We start from the raw sequence: 19,408 nt of genomic DNA on the forward strand, positions 1-19,408 counted from the left end.
TAACATCGTCAGAAACCTTTAATAAATGAGTTTCAGTGTCTTTAAAACAGACTGAGCAACTCTGAAAGCTCAAAGGAGAAAAGAACCCTGGAAGGAGAGAGGCAATTGAAAACACTCTTATTTAACAATATAGCTGCAAGGAAATTAAGCAAATATTTTCTATTCAAGTAGAAATATTGTTATTTTAAGTGTTTCAAAACTCTGTAAAGTGACTAAATGGGACAAACAATGTAGATTTTCTGTTCTTGAATGTCTGAGTCGGTCTGCAACGTAGTCTTATAATATTTTGAAAGACACAACTCAAGTACAGTACAATATTTTAAAATAATATGCTGCATATGCTGCATTTTTAAATCAGTAATTTAGAACATCTTCACCAGGGGGAGCAATTTGCAGTTCGCGATTATTTTTTTTTTGGGTGTAATGATCCTCAGTGGCTGCCGTACCAAAACAAATGACGTCATTTTGGAGCGAAAGTTTTCGAAAGACTTGATAGGATGTACAGCACATGTAGACGTGTTCTATACGGGTTACAATTACCTGACAAATATTAAATGTAATGTCTTGAAGAAGTTGTTTAAACGGCGACACACCAAGCTGACGTAAAAAAATGGAAGGCCTGGAAATGTCTGCGATGATTCCGGCTCTTCAGGAGCTAGCTAGGTGAGTTACCGGCTAAATGCTGAGCTGTTAACAGCATGACTGATGTAGTTTGAACTTTTGAACAGTTTTTTTTTTTTTTTTTTAGTGTGACAGCTACTTATTGAAGTTGATTAAAAAAAAAAACCGTAACCGTGTTTTCAGTGCCAGCGCTGCTGAGTACGACCTGGTGGTGCAGAAACCTCGACAGATCCTCTGCCAGTTCATTGACAGGATACTGACGGATGTAGATGTCGGTAAGTATGTCGGCTTCACAATAACAGAAACACCTGACTGACAGCACAGGGGTGAAGAAGAGCACATTTTTGGACACTGTTAAGAGTGTTTGTTGAACTAAGTTTGCCTGTGCTGTTATCTTTGTGTTGCAGTATTTTACAAAAAAAAAAAAAAGGGGGCAGCAGAAATGTACTTTCTTTTCTAACCGTCTTATCATTCTGTAACTTTTCAGTTTGATATTGCTGGAGGAGGTTTCTGATCCCCAGATTGTGAACCAGTTGGTTAAACCAATCACCTTTCTCTCGTTGCAGTTGCTCTGGGGCTAAATAAGAAGTCCAGCTCGGAGCCGGCCTGCGTGATGCTGCTAGACTTTGTCCAGCATATCGTCAAATCCTCGTCTCTGATGTTTGCCAACCCTGCCTGCCAGCCTGCCGAGTACCCAGACACCACGCAGAGCTGTACTGGTAGGAAAGGCTTCTCAAAATGCTATGATATAACAACAACAAAAAAGACAACTAAGTATGAGATCCCAATTTGATTATTTGTCTCCTTCCTTCCCTCTCTGTTGTCTTCTCTTCCTCTCTTGATTCCAGACTTCAGTAAGTGGGTGGCAGTGCGTTTGCTTCGCGTGGCAGCAGCTCCGGACTGTGACGTCATCCACGGAAGCGTCTCTGCTGTGTTGTGCTCTTTACTTCACACTCTGAGAGTCAGGGCGCCATTTATCTTCAGCCGCCTCACTCAGGAACTCATATTTGTAGCCCAGGAACTCAGCAACATCCTATACGCTCATATCACCACACTGGCTGGACAGCGACACGCTCTGGACATGCAGACGCAGAGCCGATGGCCAGTAACGCTCGAGTGCTTCAGTTTCTCCCCCGCGTGTGCCTCATCGTACCTCACCCCTTCGCCTCTCGTTCTCTCCTCACCTGCTGCCTTGGAGTCGCTGGCTGCCGTGACGATCGGAATCATCGCTGACTCCCTGAGGGGAGTCGTCTCCTGTCATGCCCTGAGTGTCGCCTGGGAAACAGCTTGCTCCATCCTGGCCAACGGCAACACCAGGCTGAGGAGGGTCTCCATGGTGATGCTGAGAAAACTGGTGGAGCAGAGAGGGTTTCCTGAGATGCACGGCCACGAGTTCTTCACGGCCTATTTTCAGTTGCTGGAAACACACGCTGCCTGCACTGCTGCAGCAAACACTAATGAGAAACAACCTTACGAAGGAGAGCTGCTGAACCTGACTCGCTGTGTGTTTCAGTCATTTTATGTGTCTCACTTTGAGCCCATCTATCTCTCACAGATGTTTGAGTGTGTCTGTACTCTTGGAGGATCGGATTTCAAATTAGGGGCAGAAGTTACTGAATGTCTCTGCCTGCTGTTCAGCTTCTCGCTATCAGTTGCCCCGGTTTACGAGAGTGCTGTGTTGCTAAGGAGGCAGCGGGTCACCGAGGTCTGCAGGACACTGGCACGCACTGTTGGGACAGAAAATCAAGCTGAAGTATGATTCTGCTGTTTGTGTTTCTTTTGAAAATCTCTTTCTGCACCGTGTTCGTCACGTCTTTTTACTCGTGCCCTATTCAGAATATCTGTGGTTCTTGTGATTTTCAGCGTGCAGAAGGGTTTCTCCAAGCCGCGCTTACAGCTGAGACGGCTACTGTCATGCAGGAGTTAGGAGATGGAGAGACTGCTGCCAAGAAATCCTGCAAACCTGCCAAGAAATCAGTCAACAAAACAACAAAAACATTATCAGCGTGAGTCCCGACTCGATCTCTTATGCAGTGTTTTCTTTATAAATTCTGGTTCCAGTGGAGAAGAGTGTTTGTAGCTGTCGTGTTTTTCTCCCAGCTGTGTGGTACCGAGTGTTGTGATGACGAAGTTTGAACTAATCATGGCCACTAAAAACAGATTGCACAGTTGTTGGTAGAAAATGCTCATAAATCAGTGCAGCTGATTTCCTGTAAGATCTTAATGACGTGTCTCTGTGTCTGAAGTGAGGTGGACATGCGTGTTCGCAGTGACGTTTGGACCGTGTTGAACCGTCGTCTGGAGGAGCTGCTGACGCTTTTGAACTCGGACTCTGTTGAACCCGAGACCGCGCAGACTCTGTTTGCTCTGCAGGGTCTGGCCCTCATCCTCCACCTGGCAGCCCTCAGCTCCTCTCCCATCAGGTAATACACACAAACAAAAATCATCTCACTTTTATCTTGTTTCCTGTATCATGGCTTTTTTGTATTTATTTTTTTTTCATTTTGTTGGTCAATTCCCAAACTGTAAGAATCACTTTCTGTGCTGGTCTCTTTGTTCACAGCTTGTCTCCTCTCCTCTGGGTGCCCACGGAGACTCTGGGCAGGGTCCTGAAGAGCTGTCAGTCAGTGTTGGAAGGAGGCTCACAGCCTGTCTCAAACGAGAACTACTTTCAGTCTGCTACTCAGACCACTGTCAAGGTCCTCGATTCCGTAATCTACCTGACAAGTACGGGCATATACATGAAGATACACATCATACATGCTGCTATGATGGTTTATTTATTTATAGTACGCCACAATAAAAGCACATTTTCTGTCATATTCATTGATTTTGGAATGATTTATTTAATTTAGTCTGAAATTTCTGGTGGAAATAAAACCCAGAACACATCATTTTGACAACAGGATGTTAATCATCATGTATCTTTTTCACGTGTGTGTGTGTGTGTGTGTGTGTGTGTGTGTGTGTGTGTGTGTGTGTAGTGAGCGGCCACAGTGAGGACGGGCTCCAGCGGCGTGTGTGTGCTCTGCTGTCTCTCCCCTGGGTCTGTGAGAACAAGTCTGTCTCGGCCTACAAGACTTCTGGATTCCCCTCCGGGCTGCCATCTTTGGCTCAGAGACTCAGCTTCTCTTACTGTGAGTGTTCCTGTCACATCCCAACCCAGTCCGCATTTTAATCTTGTATCGGCATCTTTTTTTCTAAATCAGGACCTTCACATTTTAGATTTTCCCTGAAAAAATATAACGATAATAAATAAATAAGGCTCCGATGTGATCGGGAAAACTTTTGAATTGACGTCAAGCCATGTGTGTCTTTCCAGCGTCTGAGGTGCAGGCAGACTGTGTGTCACTGCTGGCCTTTCTGCGACGCGGTGTGTGTGAGACGTGGCGCGTGTGTGTGGTTTCTAAGGCGCTGCAGAGTCAAGATGAGGTGGTGAGAGCGGCAGCAGTCAGGGCTTTCCCCCTTCTCCTTCACCACCTGGGAAACAAACACCACAACCTCATCGGCACTACTCTGCTGTGTGTAAACTCACACATCCCACAAACCTGACCACTGAAATTATTTTTCTGTCTCTTCATTACGATTCAATGATGGTGCACGTTGGGTATTTTCAGTTCCAGGCTGGAGGACACTTCTGAACAGGTGAAGACTGAGCTTGCCAGGATCATCGGCCAGCTGAGCTGCATCCAATCGGAGCTCTCCAAGCTCGGTGACACCCACGCAGAGTCCGCCTGTCCTCCCAAAATCCTCTGCCTCCGCCGCAGCCTTGCAACAGAGCATGCTGGGAAAGAAATACCATCTCTCAGGGCATCTGTTGTCAGACCTTTTCTTCCACTGCTCAGGCCACAGGCTCCAAGTAGCCTTAAACACGGTACATTTACAACACACAGAAAGCAGAGAAGATATACATTTAATTCAATACTGTGACACTGCAGCCATTCTCCATGCAGAATAAATCAGTATCTCTGTTTCTCTGTCACAGCTTTCCTAGAAGCTGTACCTCACCTCTGCCAGCATGTGAATCTGATTGGTGGAGACACTGACTCCCGGGAAGTTCTTTGTGCTCTGATTGGTCTAATGGAGGATTCGGATCCTGCAGTCAGAATACACTTCAGCCAATCAGTGCGCTTCCTTCTGACAGAGACCATGACAAACTCAGAGCAGGGCTCTCTGAATGAGGTGAGTAACTCCAGTGGTAAGACTTAAATTTCTCAGTCGCCCAGTGAGGTTAAACGTTACAGTTTCACTTGATTCGTGCACCTTTTTAGTTATGAATTGTTGTAAATACTTGCTTTCTCTGTAGTAATGGTGTGGTTGATGATGTCTGTGTTTTCTTTTCCCACTGCAGCTCCTCGTTGCACGTCTCCAGGAGGCATTGAACAACGCCAAGCTCAACAGAGATGACGACCTGCGCAACACGCTCATCGTCACCACAGGAGAGATCGGCAGGTATCAATGCCCTTTCTCTTACTGATATTTGAACTTAAAAGAGAAGGAAGATTTTCTTTCTTATTTTGCATTTTGAGGATAAAGTGGAAATGTGGAGAGTATAGTTGACATTTCAAGATTCAAAATTGCATTTGTTTTTTATCAACATTTCAACATTATTTTCAAGATAGTATTTAAACTTCACTAAATACATTTCAACTTTTTTATCAACATTTTTACTTTACTCTCAAAATACCAAAAAAAAAAGTTATATCTTTTTAATGCCTGCACTAATCCCGAGAGTTCAACTTGATTTTTAACATTTTAACTTCATCTTCTAATTTTTCTCGTCTTTAAATGACCCTAACACGCCGTCCTAATGTTTAAAGTCAACTCATTTGAGTTGTATGTTGCTTCTTTTGTATTCGTGATCCATAACGCTGTTCTAAATAGTCTGTGTCACAAACATTGTAGTGAGTGAATAGATGAAGCTTTTGGACAGCACTTCATAGCCCAGTTTTGAAGAGACTACTGGGAATAATTTTGTCCATCCCACTCCTCTCCTGTCAGAGCGTCTCAGGGTAGTTTGGTGTCGTTCTCTCTGCTGCGTCTGCTCCACTGCCTGCTGTCCAAGTCGTCCCCGGTGTCCGTTGCTGCTTACACTCAGATCAGAGAGCTGGCCACTGCCAAAGGCCTCAAACTGCAGACCCTCTTCAGTCAGTACAAGAACCCTATTTGCCAGGTATAATATCTTGTGCTGCCAATGTTGCTTTAAATAAACTGAACTACACATAAATTTCACTGTTTTTCTTAGAAATCAGTCTTTCATGTAGCCGTATTAGATCCTGTTCATTGTGGAAAACGTCTAACGCTTTATTCCCCTTTTTCTTCTTATCTGTATTCAGTTCCTGGTGGAGTCGTTGCATTCACGGCACGCGTCGGCTCTGCGGAGCACGCCAGATCAGGGCAGCGAATCAGCCAATCAGAGAGAGCTGGCTCTGGACATCCTGGCTCAGATCGCACACGCTTTTGACTTCCCAGACCTCCACCGCTTCCTCACTGTATGTACAGTCACACATCACAACAACAGTGTGCAAATAGCAGACATGTGTGTTACATGTGAACGTACATTAAAGCTCTGTTACGTGATGCGTGTTTTGGTGATTTTCTGCCCGTTTACCTTTTCTTCCATGTTTGTATATGCAGCGGACCCTCCAGGTGCTGCTGCCCTACCTGGCAGCTAAGGCGACCTCCACAGCCTCCGCCCTCATCCGTACACTGGCTAATGAGCTGAAGGCAAACAGGAGAGAGATCCTGATCAACAACTTCAAGTACATCTTCAGCCATCTGGTCTGTTCCTGCACTAAGGAGGAGCTGGAGAGGGCCTTCCACTACCTACAGGTATCAATCACTTCACTCCAGTTTAAAGGTGCAGTCTGGAACTTTAGGCTCATTCAAACAGGAAACATCATATAGCATCAAGTGTTTTCCTGGGAAGTTGTTGTTAATGTTGTTAATATGCAGTAAAAAAAAGATTGTCATCTGATATAGAAAGCTTCTTTAAGCACTCAACACCACATACTTTACACATATATATAAATAATATTTATGTTGCAGATGTTAATATGTCATGTAAATTAATGCACGAGAATCCTGCTACTAAGGTAAACCAAACTTCTGGCTGATGTGAATATTAATGCTAAATCATTTCCTGAAACCAAAGAACATTAATGAATCTTTTAAAAAGATTTTACTGAGGCGGTTTTAAAGAACGTCTGTAAAAGGCTGATAAACAGAATATAGCTGAGCTCCCGGACTGATTTGTAATTCTCCGTCTTTCTTGTCTTCTCAGAGTGAGACCGAGATTGAACTGGGCTCTCTGCTACGTCAAGACTTCCAGGGTCTTCACAACGAGCTGCTGCTGCGACTGGGAGAGCACTACCAACAGGTCGGGTGGTCAGATGGAGCCCTGCAGACACGGGCCACGCCATCAGTGTTCTGTTTAATTGTCTGGCTATTCATGTGCATGTTCATGTTCATTCATGTGTACGTATTACAGCAGATAGACAAAGGAACTGTTTAGTAAACGTGCACACGACGGTTTTTGTTTATTCATTTATATGAATATATATACGTCGTATAGTAATGGCAAAATTAATAATGATTTTCTTCATATCTTACAGGCCTAGTTTGAAACTGTTGTTTTGTTCACGTGTGTGTTTTACATGTCTTTGCAGGTGTTCAATGGCTTGGCCATCCTGGCCTCGTTCGCGTCCAATGATGACCCGTACCAGGGTCCCCGAGACATCACCACCCCGGAACGCATGGTACCTCCCAGACTCTCTGTTTCATATCATTGTATTCATTTTTGACAGCTGCATAGACAAAATAGTCACTTGTAAGACTCATTAGTTTAAAAAAAAAAAATTTAAATTAATTGACCATGCAACCTATCATCATCATGCAAACAAGTGGCAATTCTTCTATTCATTACTTTCCCATTACTTGTAGTGTTAGCATCTTTAATAAAAAAGTAAATGAACAGTTCCTCTATTTGAAACATGAACCTGCTTTTTCCCGACTCATCATTACGTGTCAGGCCGACTACTTGCAGCCGAAGCTGCTGGGGATTCTGGCCTTCTTCAACATGCAGTTGCTCAGCTCCAGTGCAGGAGAGAAGGACCGCAAGAAGTTGGTGAGTGATCCACGACTGACAGAACAAATTTAATGACTGTGTGTTTTTAGATCACAGTCACGACCCATGTTGTTTTCAGTCCACCATGATAAAGAAAGTCTCCGCCTGTTCTCTGCGCAGGCGTTGACGAGTGTGATGGCTCTAATGCGACTGATGGGCTCCAAACACATCAGCTCTGTCAGAGTGAAGATGATGACGACGCTCCGCACCGGCCTGCGATACAGGGAGGACTTCCCTCTGCTCTGCTGCCAGTCAGTACACCGGCACACTCGCACATACTGCATGAGCCACTGTGATTGTCCACATTGACATATGACTTGATTTCAAATGTTTGGAGACCTACCTCCCTTGGATTAGCTCAAAGCTGGTGTTTCTGATTCTGTGTACTTTTTTTCTTTGGTTTACCTCCTATTGACAGGACGTGGGAGTGTTTTGTGCGCTGCGTGGAGCCTGCGCACCTGGGTCCTCTGCTGAGTCATGTTATTGTTGCACTACTCCCCTTGATCCCACTGCAGCCCAAAGAAACTGCTGCCATCATCTGCTTCCTCATCCTAGAAAACAGGTGGCGTACATAAAGACAAATCTGACCGTCACGTCAAACCTTAAAGCCTCTCAAAGTGAAAATTAAACAGCACTTTTCTGTTTTTCCTACTTATTTAAAACATGGTCGATCGCCGTTTTATGATCTTTCTTGCTCAGGCAAAAAATCACAAAGATGGCTGCTTTTCAGAGACCTAAACCACTGTAGAATACCCACTTTAAAAATGTTTAAAAAAAAAAAGGACTTAATAAAAGAGATGCGGCCATTAATATCACTCCGTCGTTCTTACTGATGCCTGACTTCTCTCAATCTTTCACAGGGAAGAAGTCAACGACTACCTCCATGAAATTTACTTCCTTCCAGACCATCCAGAGCTAAAAGACATCCACACAGTTCTGCAAGATTACAAAAAGGTCTGTAGGAAGGTCATATTAATGACAAAAACGATGGTAACAAAAATTATTGGTTGACTGTGATAATATTAAAGAGGATTTTTTTTTTTTTTTTTTTTTTCCCGTAGCTGACAGCCAGCAGCAGCGACCTGGCCGCGGCGCTGCAGCTCTCCATGAGAGCCGTTCAACATGAGAACGTTGACGTAAGGATCCACGCACTGACCAGCCTCAGGGACATGATGCACAGCAACCAGGTACACACACACACACACACACACACACACACACACACACACACAGAGGTATAAGGTGAGGTAACTGCTCCCTGTTTGTTAGGATCCAGAATATAATATAATATATATATATACACAAGTAAACCAACTAATTGTGCACTATTAGTGATTCTCCAGTATTTATTATCAAATACACCTTCACTAGCTGCACAGTTTATCAGGAACGTGTTGTGAAAATCCCCCCCCCACCACCACCACTATGCGACCACTTAAATTAACAATTCTCTTCATGAATGCTGATGATTTTGCTCGTTTCCATAAAAATGTCATGTGCACGTCTGCTTCCAGTAACATTCTGCCTAAATTCTCAATGACACCGCTGTTTGGAGTCAATTCCCTCTTTCTGCTGCGGTTCACTTAAACGTAGCACGACGCTCTATCCCACGCCATGAATGTTTTTCTGTGTTGTGGACTGCAGGAGTCGCTGCTGCGGCAGGTTTGTGCGAGCGAGGCGGTGGAGCCGGTCATCTCCAGCCTGGTGTCGGTGCTGCTGAAGGGCTGCCAGGACTCGTCCCCAGAGGCCCGGCTCCTCTGCGGGGAGTGTCTGGGCGAGCTGGGGGCCGTGGATCCGGGACGTCTGGACCTTTCGCACACGCACACCCACGGAGATCGCAACACCTTCGTGGTGAGTAATGCTGCACAACCGCGCTATTAATCTCGCAGATATGTATGAACTGCAAGATGAGCTCACCGTGTGACATACAGTACATCAGTCTGTAGGCAGAGGCGTCCGGTTTGCTTGACGCACTGTATATTTTGACAGAGTGGCGTTGAAGATCCCAACTTCGCCTACGATTTGCTGACTGAGCTGATCCGAACATTTCTGGCCTACGCTGATGACGTTAGAGCCCAGGACTCTGCTGCTTATGCAATTCAGGTGCACTCATGGATACACGCTCAAACACTCACTTTGCAAACCCAGCAGCTTTATATGTGTGTGGGGGCGGAAATATTGGTCATCAGAAGCTGAATTAAATCGTTTATGCTTGATTTCGATCCACTCAACTTCAGTAACTACATTAAAAATTGAATTACAATCACATATTTTAGATTTGTATTATTTCACTTGAATAATTGCACTGAAAAACTGAATCTTAAGAGCTGAATTTGGAAGTAAACTATTAGTTTGAAACTGAATTCAAACTTTTCCGTGTCCTTTTAATTTATGGCTTATGTCTTGTTTGTAATATGTGCTTGTTTGGACGCTTTTAATGTGCACTGCAGGAACTGCTGTCCATATTTGAGTGTCGTGAGGGTCGAACCGACTCACCAGGCCGCCGTCTGTGGAGGAGATTCCCAGAGCAGATTCAAGAAATACTGGAACCTCACCTCAACAGCAGGTAACAAGTTTACACCTGCGTGCTGTTGATCTACGCACACACACTCTGATCCTATATTTTAATAGTCTGACACAGAACTCGGGAAATAAAAATCACTCAAGTCAAAGCTATTTTTCTTCTTTGTCATCCACTATCCTCTTGCGTTCATTCCTTTCCTTTCCCCCCTCTTACCTGCAGATATAAGAGCAGTCAGAAGGAAGTGAACTGGTCTAAACTGAAGAAGCCGGTGTATCTCAGCAGCAGAGGCAGCAAGTTCTCTGATTGGTCAGCCACCTGGGCTGGATACCTCATCAGCAAGGTTATAGCTGATCTCTCTTTGCACTTAGCAGGGCTCAAACAGCCAAACCTTCCACCTCTCTTCAGCACCATTAGATTTCTCTTTGAAAAGTCTTCAGGTCTGTTTGTGTGTGTTCCAGGTGAGACACGAGCTGGCCAGCAAAGTGTTCACATGCTGCAGTTTCATCATCAAACACGATTACAAGGTCACAATCTACCTCCTGCCTCATATTCTGCTCTACATGCTGCTGGGCTGCACATCTGCAGAGCAACAGGAGGTGAGGACACGTCTCCATCACTTGTACTTGCAAAATAAGTTCACACAGGTATTTTTTAGTTTTGTTTGTTTTTGTCCTCAAGGTAACTGAGGAGTTTCAGGCCGTGCTGACAGAGGGCGAAGGACGAGGAGGGGTGCGTGTCCAGGAGACGGCCTCCAGCCTATCACAGCTCAGCACTCAGACCGTGTTCAGCATGTTGTCACACCTCACGCAGTGGAGCCGCAACATCCTCTACTCCAAACCCAAACTCAACGGTAGGAGACACAAAAATCTTTACACTTACCACTGATGGTGAAACACATCCTCAGAACCGAGTGGCTCCAATCTGTCAAGAATCTGGAGGCAAATTTGGAAAATGTGTTTTTTTTCCCCAAGTATTTACCCAGAAAATCTAAGGTTGTGTAGATCCACCATACTCTTTAACGAATGTAAGATCTTTCATCAATCTTTTCATCGATTGACAATTGTCAATTCTGCTGTTGTATAAATGATATAATTTTTTAGATGAAAACAGATTTGACGGGTATTTATTTACACCTTGTTTTCAGTGACCCCTGAGTGTAAATGCATTTCTGCTTGTTCTTTATGAACCTCCATGATTTCATAACGTCTGAAGTAAAAGTTAAAACGTGTTTCTGCAGAGAGCAGGGATCATCAGCGTGTGGTGGCCTTCCTGAAGGATATCCCACAGGATGTTCTGGCCAAGGCCTCCCTGCGGTCCAAAGCGTACACTCGTGCCCTCATGCACTTTGAAGCTTACATCCTAGAAAACAAAGAGAACATCCAGGATCATCTCACCTTCCTGCAGGTCAGACGGCGACTGATTCAAGACTTTCCCCGCATTATAAAAAGTGTCATGACTGCAACAGAAACTCCAACACAAGTGCAGTGTACTTCCAGTTGCTCATTTCATTCATCTCTGAGCTATTTAAACTCATCCTGTAAAATTTGTCGCAGAGGAGAAGTTGCAACTGTCTGAATTGTGATGCGCGATTGGCTGTTGCAGACGCTGTACGCTGCGATGCACGAGCCTGACGGAGTGAGGGGGGTCAACGCTCTGAGGAGGGAGGAGCCATCGCTACGGGAACAGATACTGGAGCATGAGAGCATCGGCCTGCTCCGAGACGCGACCGCCTGCTACGACCGGGCCATCCAGCTGGAGTCAGACCAGGTACCCACACATAAATACACACCACGCTTCACATGGGTGCTGCAACATGTTCAGGCTTTGTTTACATGCCTATTCGTTGTTAAATAATACCACGTTTTATTCCCCTTAAATTGAATTCATTTAAGGCTCAGGATAGTAGTGTATGAAAAATACTGGACAGAGAGAAATGGTCCCACACATAAAGTATATTTACAGATGATGCAGCTTTTTTTTTTTTCAGTTTTCCTCACTGTATATTATTGCTTATATTGAGGTCAAAGATAATTGTTTGCTGTCCGCTGTTGTCTGTCACTCTTTTTTTCTTGATGTCATTTTGATTGTCTCTCCGTATGCAGATCGGTCACTATCATGGAGTGATGACCTCTATGCTCGGACTTGGACAGCTGTCTACCGTCATCACGCAGGTTAACGGAGTACTAGCCAACAAGTGAGACACATAAATGAGAGTCTATCTCACTAATGCTGAACTTTAGCTGTACCTTGAAGAGAACGAATATATTGTTGTATTGTTTTGTGTTTATGTTATATGTATAATGTACATATATATTTAGGCATCAGTGGAAGTCCGAGCTGAACAGCTACAGAGTGGAGGCAGCCTGGAAGCTCGGAAAATGGGACCTGCTGGAAGATTATTTGAGTTCGGGTAATAAAAAAAAAAAAAAACATGAACGGTGCTTTAAAGTTGTAGCATCTTCACAGGATATGACTCTGGCCTGCTTTGTCTTCAGACCGGCAGTCCAATACTTGGGGCGTGCGGCTGGGACAGCTGCTGCTCTCGGCTAAGAAGCAGGATGCTGAGACTTTCTACGAGAAGCTGAAGCTGGTGAGGAAGGAACAGGTCGTCCCTCTGTCTGCTGCCAGTTACGAGTGTGGAACCTACCAGAGAGGATACGAGTACATTGTGAGGTCTGTGGAATCACGAATGTTTTTGCATCTTTGTGGTTGATTCCTGGTCATCTAACTTGTGATTCTAAAAAAAGTGTGTGTGTGTGTGTTGTGTATTGTTTGTGGGTGTGTGTTTGTGTTTGTGTGTGTTTTTAGGCTTCACATGCTCAGCGAGTTTGAGCACACCTTTACGGAGCTGCAGAAACACAGAGCAAGCTCGACCCCGAGCCTCAGCCAGCTGCCTCCCCATTGGTCAGATCGGCTGGAGATGACCCAGAACTCCTTCAGGGCCAAGGAGCCAATCCTGGCCCTCCGTCGTGCCCTGCTCAGCCTGGGACCAGAGTAAGAACATAAACACAAGAAACACACACAATCACATCTTTTAGTTGTGTGAGCATTATTTTCTGTTATTTGTTTAACAGGATATCTGCATCTTGAATTTCAGTATTGATTATCCTTATGGAACCTGAACTCGTGTTTGCAATGGTCATCTCCCTCCTGCCCTGCAGGACTGTGTGTCAGGAGCTGGTGGGGGAGTGCTGGCTACAAAGTACCCGGGTTGCCAGAAAGGCAGGACACCACCAAACTGCCTTCAACGCTCTTCTGAACGCAGAAAACACACACCTGGCCGAGCTGCTCACCGAAAAGGCCAAGTGGCTTTGGTCCAAGGTATAACCAGGAAGTAGAGTGTCTTGAATACTTGCATCTAACGTATCTGCATACAATCTGTAACTCGCATAACGACAAAACAGCACTCATAAAACCCTCTGTGTTGTGACTGTCGTCAGGGCGATGTACACCAGGCCCTGATCGTCCTGCAGAAGGGCGTGACCCAGTGTTTCCCCGACGATCAGCCCCTGACGGACCCTCGCAGCCTGCAGACCAAAGGCAAGGCCATGCTGCTGGTGGGACGCTTCATGGAGGAGACGGCCAACTTTGAGTCCAACGCCATCATGAAGACGTACAAGGTATCAGCCACGACGATCACGCTCACTATTGGGGTTTTTTTGGGTCAAAAGGACTCAGTCAGTAGGTTTTATAGTAATGAAATGAACAAAACTGGACATAAAACATAAATGTGCAGCAGACTCTGAAAATGCATTTAGAATTTTTTGGGGGGGTATTTCTGAGCGGCAGTTTCAGAAACTGACAACAAAATGAAATAAAGAGGCAATAATGCCAATATTTCAAGTCATCACATTTGCATATTCCCTTTTAGACTACAAATCAGTGATGTTGAGGCAACTTCTTTGTTGCAGCTGCCTATTGGAGATTCCTAAAAAAGTCGCTCTCGTCATCACTTGTCTTAACAGTAAGGTGTTGTTTTTTTTAGGACGTGACGAACCTTCTACCAGAGTGGGAGGACGGGAACTTCTACCTGGCAAAGTACTACGACAAAGTGATGCCCATGGTGACTGACAACAAGCTGGAGAAACAGGGGAACCTCATCCGATACATCGTCACGTATTTCGGAAAGTAAGTTGTTGTTCTTTCTGCTCGTATCCATTTCTTCAAGCTATAAGCAAAGATGAGAACATGTTTTTTTTTTTTTTTTTATAAGTTACTCATTAGATTCTTTATCAACTCTCATCTGCAGAGCCCTGCAGTTTGGAAACCAGTACATCTACCAGGCAATGCCTCGCATGCTGTCTCTCTGGCTCGACTTTGGAGCCAAAGTGTGTGAGTGTGAGAAAGGTGAGTGGCCAGTGCTGTCTTGCGTAAGTGTGCAAAGACATTGCGATATTTCATCAGCAGATACTTTTAGCTTTTCATCGACTGATTGACATTTACCCGTCCACCACAGCTGGGCGGGCAGACAGACAGATGCGACAGGAGCTGAGTAAAATCAACACGACGGTGAGCGAGCACTGCGCCAACTTGGCTCCATACCAGTTCCTGACCGCCTTTTCCCAGCTCATCTCCAGAGTGTGTCACTCCAGCGATGACGTGTTCAACGTCCTCATGACCATCGTGGCCAAAGTGTTCCTCGCGTACCCCCAGCAGGCTATGTGGCTAATGGCCGCTGTCTCCAAGGTAGGCGTTTGTGCTCGCGTGTGTTTCTGTCTTCTTGATAACCATCACATCTTTATGTCTTGAATCTGCAGTTCAGTTTTTCAAAGTCCTCAGGGCTGTTTGTTAGAACGCCTGCATGTTACCATAGCTACTATATCTATAAAGGCCTATATACAGTGTATATATGCCACTGTGTAACTGTTGTGTGCTTGTGCTTTTTTTTTTTTTTTTTTTTTTCCCTTAAAATAATCCTTTAAATGTTGTTGAACTGATCTGTCCCTTTTGTAAACATCACAAGTCCCATGTTAGATTTTGTGTGATTATTTAACAAGCCAGATGTTTCAGCACCTGCAAGATCATTCGTATGCTTTTTCTAGAAATAATCCTCATTTGTGTGTTTGTTTGTTTTTTTCAGTCGTCCTACCCGATGCGTAAGAGCCGCTGTAATCAGATCCTTAAGAAAGCCATCAGCCTTAAACAGTCTCTGGAGAAATTCATTGGAGACGCCAACAGACTGACTGACAAGCTGCTAGAGCTCTGCAACAAGCCGGTACACACACACACACACACACACACACACACGCACACATTATATATGTCATTAAAATACAATTTTAAATAAAAATACACAGGTCTCAATAGTTTGTTATTTACATCTTTACATCTTTCAATTTAAGATGGAATTTTTTTTTATGATTACCAGAACAGGACCAGTAAAAAAAAAAACATTCATACTACAGTCAAAAAATACATATTGTTTTATAATCTGTTTCACAACAGAACTAAACCATGGAATTAAAGCGAGTTATGTATTTCAAAAGCTCAGTATTTTATTTTCACACATTTTATTTGCAGATAAGTTTAGATTAGGTGAAATAAAAGTTTTGATTCCCTTGAGGAAAATGAACACTCTTGCAGCAGCGAGTAGAAGAAGGTTCCCTCAAAAGAGAATGTTTAAAGACGTCAACAGTAGACACAGTAGATGTTTCTGACTGTCTTCCAGGTGGATGGTAACAGCACCACCCTCAGTATGAGCGTCCACTTCAAGCAGCTCAAACGTCTGGTGGAGGAGCCGACCTTCAGCCAGATCCTCATCCCGCTGCAGTCGGTCCTCATCCCGACTCTGCCCTCGACAGGCGGGACGAACACGCAGCACGACGCCTTCCCCGGACACTGGGCGTACCTGGACGGCTTTGAAGACATTGTAAGAGAAAAGAGAGTCATGGTTATTGTCATGCATCTCTGTGGGATATTTCAGATTCAGCAAGAGTCGCGTCTCACCAGAAACACGATTACAGAAAATGAAACGTGTGTTTGTGTTTGTGTAGGTGGAGATCTTGGCCTCCTTACAGAAGCCTAAGAAGATAAGCCTGAACGGTTCAGATGGCCGGAGCTACACCGTGATGTGTAAACCTAAAGACGACCTGAGGAAGGACTGCCGACTCATGGAGTTCAACTGCCTCATCAACAAGGTGTGTGTCATATCTCACTCAAATAAAATAACTCTTTGGGTTGATAGTTTACTCAAAGTGAACGAACTTGCGTGTGTGTTCGTTGAATCCTGCTGAATTCATTAAGTTACAGCAGAGTGAGTTCAGTCTGCGCAGCAACGAGAAAAGAAAATGTGAACCTCAAAAGATTAGAATTAATAAAGTTAACAACAGTAAATTATTCATACATATAATCAACTGCATCTTCGTTCCTTCACATGAAAACCAAGCAGAGCATTTAACTGTATTTGCTTTGTGATGTGTATTTTTATACTTTTTTAATAAGTTCCCACCGTTTTACATTTTATGAGGTATTTTTCCATAGATTATACTTCCTCAGTTCTACTTTTCCATTTTATTAAGTCTGGCAGTGCGCTTTTACTTTTTTTGTTTCTTTTTCTGGCCTCAAAAATTCCCTTACAGATGACTCAACATCTCTTGTATGCATTATAAATACAAACTCAGCATTTTAAAATCCCTGAGCACTCGTAGCTAATAAAATCGCACGTGTGTAAAAATGTGTGACAATGTGAAGAGTTGCATTCATAGTGTAGTGTGTGTACATGCTTCCTGTGTGCGCAGTGCCTACGTAAAGATGCTGAGTCGAGGCGGAGGGAGCTTCACATCTGCACCTACGCTGTGATTCCTCTCAACGAGGAGTGCGGCATCATCGAATGGGTCAACAACACTGCCGGACTGCGACACATTCTCACCAAGCTGTACAAAGAGAGAGGTATCCTCACGCAAGCAGTGAAGCCTATAAGTAGAGGAAGAGATCAACTGTGAGGACAGGTGGACAAATAGAAAGTTCATTCGGGTCATATATGTTTGTGTTTTTCAGGTACCTACCTATCGGGTAAAGAGCTGAGGAAGCTTATTCTTCCTAAGACAGCTCCCTTTGAGGAGAAACTACGAATCCACAAGGAGGTGCTGTGTGCACGACATCCACCCGTCTTCCATGAGTGGTTCCTCCGGACCTTCGCTGACCCCACATCATGGTACGACCCTCCTTACAGCTCTCCCAGAATCATAATTATAAGGGTCACCGCTTAACAAGCGAGGTCAGTTTTCTGAGTTTAAGGTGTGTCTCTGTAAGTTAACACGTTTGAAAGAAATTCCTGAGTTTTGGATGGTCATAAATGTAAAAAGGGTCACGCTAAGGTTTTAGGATATGGATAAATTAAGGAATACAATTTTTGTGTGTGTTTGCAGGTACAGCAGTCGCTCTGCATACTGCCGCTCCACTGCTGTGATGTCCATGGTGGGCTACATCCTTGGTCTGGGGGATCGCCACGGAGAAAACATCCTCTTTGACTCCTTCACTGGAGAATGTGTTCACGTCGACTTCAACTGCCTCTTCAACAAGGTTTGTCTTGCTTTAAAAATATGTATTATTTAGAAAAAGAATATAATACACTTTGTTTCAATAGATGTAATAACATTTTTGTTTATTTTGTTTATTGTTTTTAGTCACACTTTTTCTATCATCTCCTCTTTTCCCTGGATTTTTGTCATGCTCTTTCTCCCCATCTCCACTAGGGGGAGACATTTGACGTGCCTGAGGTGGTCCCCTTCCGTCTGACCCAAAACATGGTCCATGCCATGGGGCCCATGGGCACGGAGGGCCTCTTCAGGCAGGCCTGCGAGGTCACGCTGAGACTAATGAGAGACCAGAGAGAGCCACTCATGAGGTACACTCACATAAAAAAAAGCTATAACTGTCAAATAATCCTTTTTTTAAATTTTTTTATCATTGTTTAAAAACAAAAAATACGCCATAAAAACACAGTGGGTAGAGAAAGTAACTAAACAAGAAGCATAAATGAACTAAATTTATGTTCAGGATTATATTTAAATGAGTGGATTTCTAATAGAATTTTAATTTAAAAAAAAAATGTTTTCCCTCCAAGTGTGCTTAAGACCTTTCTTCATGACCCGCTGGTGGAGTGGAGCAAACAAGCCAAAGGAATATCGAAAGCTCAGGCCAATGAGACAGGAGAGATTGTTAACGAAAAGGTGTGTACATTTCTTGAACTGTGCCTCTTGATTTATAAGCCTAATAAACACATCAGCATTTAGGTGTAATACAACCTATGCATGTCATATCATCCCTTTCTGCCAGGCTAAAACCCACGTGTGTGACATCGAGCAGCGTCTCCAGGGAGTGATAAAGAGCAGGAATAAAGTGCTCGGTCTGCCGCTGTCAATAGAGGGACACGTCCACTACCTCATACAGGAAGCCACTGACGACAAACTGCTCTGTCAGATGTATCTGGGCTGGGGACCCTACCTTTAAAAAAAAAAAAAACACACACCCACAAGGAACTCGGTCGTCGATTCTGGATCATTTAAGAAGTTTTTCTGATCCCCTTCGATCCCGACACTTTCGACTGTTAGATTAACAGTTCTTGATCATTTCGTTTTTGTTCTACTATTTCCATGATCGATTTGTAGTTTCCTGTTTTCTGGAAACAAATGATACAAGTGGCATTGCTTCACATTTTCTTGTAATAAAGATTTGGTTTGCTGCTTTGATTTTGTTGGTAAACACGCCGTAAGTGTGTCTTCTAATCTCTTAACCCTCCTTAGATTCAGGCAGACTGTCAGCTGATTGTTTTAATCCCTTCTTTCTCCCCTTCTTTTACTCCTCCTACTCACACTCAGTGATTCATTTGTCTTAACCGTATTCTTTACTAGCACCAATTGAGCTAAATGTTTGCTTAAGAGGCTAAAAGAGGACTGTGTGATGGTCCGGTGGATGGAGTAGGTGACATGAAGAATTTCATTTTGTAAGTGAGATATATTTTTCTTGTGCAGTCATGAGTTCAGAAACTCAGAAAGTCATTGTATTTTTGATTATTACTTTTCTTCTTTTTGTCAATGCATGGCTGCTGGTACAACTTGCAACTTAATCATTTTTTTTTTTTTTTTTTTCAGTTCAGTAGGAGCTCTGCTAACAAACACTGACTGGAGACTTGCGTT

At 43.9% G+C, this 19,408-nt stretch overlaps 1 protein-coding gene across 1 annotated transcript; it reads left to right on the forward strand.

Annotated features, from left to right (window-relative positions):
* Positions 1–503: 503 nt before the first annotated feature.
* Positions 504–18,979, forward strand: atr (ATR serine/threonine kinase). The gene is made up of 48 exons (XM_069152649.1): positions 504–663; positions 805–896; positions 1,188–1,340; positions 1,470–2,374; positions 2,485–2,627; positions 2,868–3,044; positions 3,185–3,348; positions 3,606–3,758; positions 3,944–4,142; positions 4,239–4,495; positions 4,607–4,803; positions 4,973–5,073; positions 5,623–5,794; positions 5,958–6,113; positions 6,259–6,453; positions 6,905–7,000; positions 7,290–7,379; positions 7,652–7,747; positions 7,868–7,998; positions 8,166–8,309; positions 8,608–8,701; positions 8,809–8,934; positions 9,392–9,598; positions 9,737–9,850; positions 10,198–10,313; positions 10,491–10,611; positions 10,730–10,867; positions 10,950–11,121; positions 11,509–11,675; positions 11,874–12,038; positions 12,374–12,465; positions 12,590–12,681; positions 12,767–12,944; positions 13,080–13,265; positions 13,433–13,592; positions 13,712–13,891; positions 14,257–14,399; positions 14,521–14,618; positions 14,728–14,957; positions 15,352–15,486; positions 15,940–16,140; positions 16,265–16,408; positions 17,009–17,159; positions 17,268–17,424; positions 17,639–17,792; positions 17,966–18,117; positions 18,337–18,442; positions 18,549–18,979. The coding sequence occupies exons 1-48, from the start codon at positions 611–613 to the stop codon at positions 18,720–18,722; spliced, it is 7,827 nt and encodes a 2,608-aa protein (XP_069008750.1). The 5' UTR covers positions 504–610; the 3' UTR covers positions 18,723–18,979.
* Positions 18,980–19,408: the final 429 nt, after the last annotated feature.

The sequence above is a fragment of the Embiotoca jacksoni genome, unplaced genomic scaffold (genome assembly GCF_022577435.1).
Source record: "Embiotoca jacksoni isolate LCO1_2020_lvr unplaced genomic scaffold, fEmbJac1.0.p SCAF_18, whole genome shotgun sequence".
Classification (NCBI taxonomy): Eukaryota; Metazoa; Chordata; class Actinopteri; family Embiotocidae; genus Embiotoca; species Embiotoca jacksoni.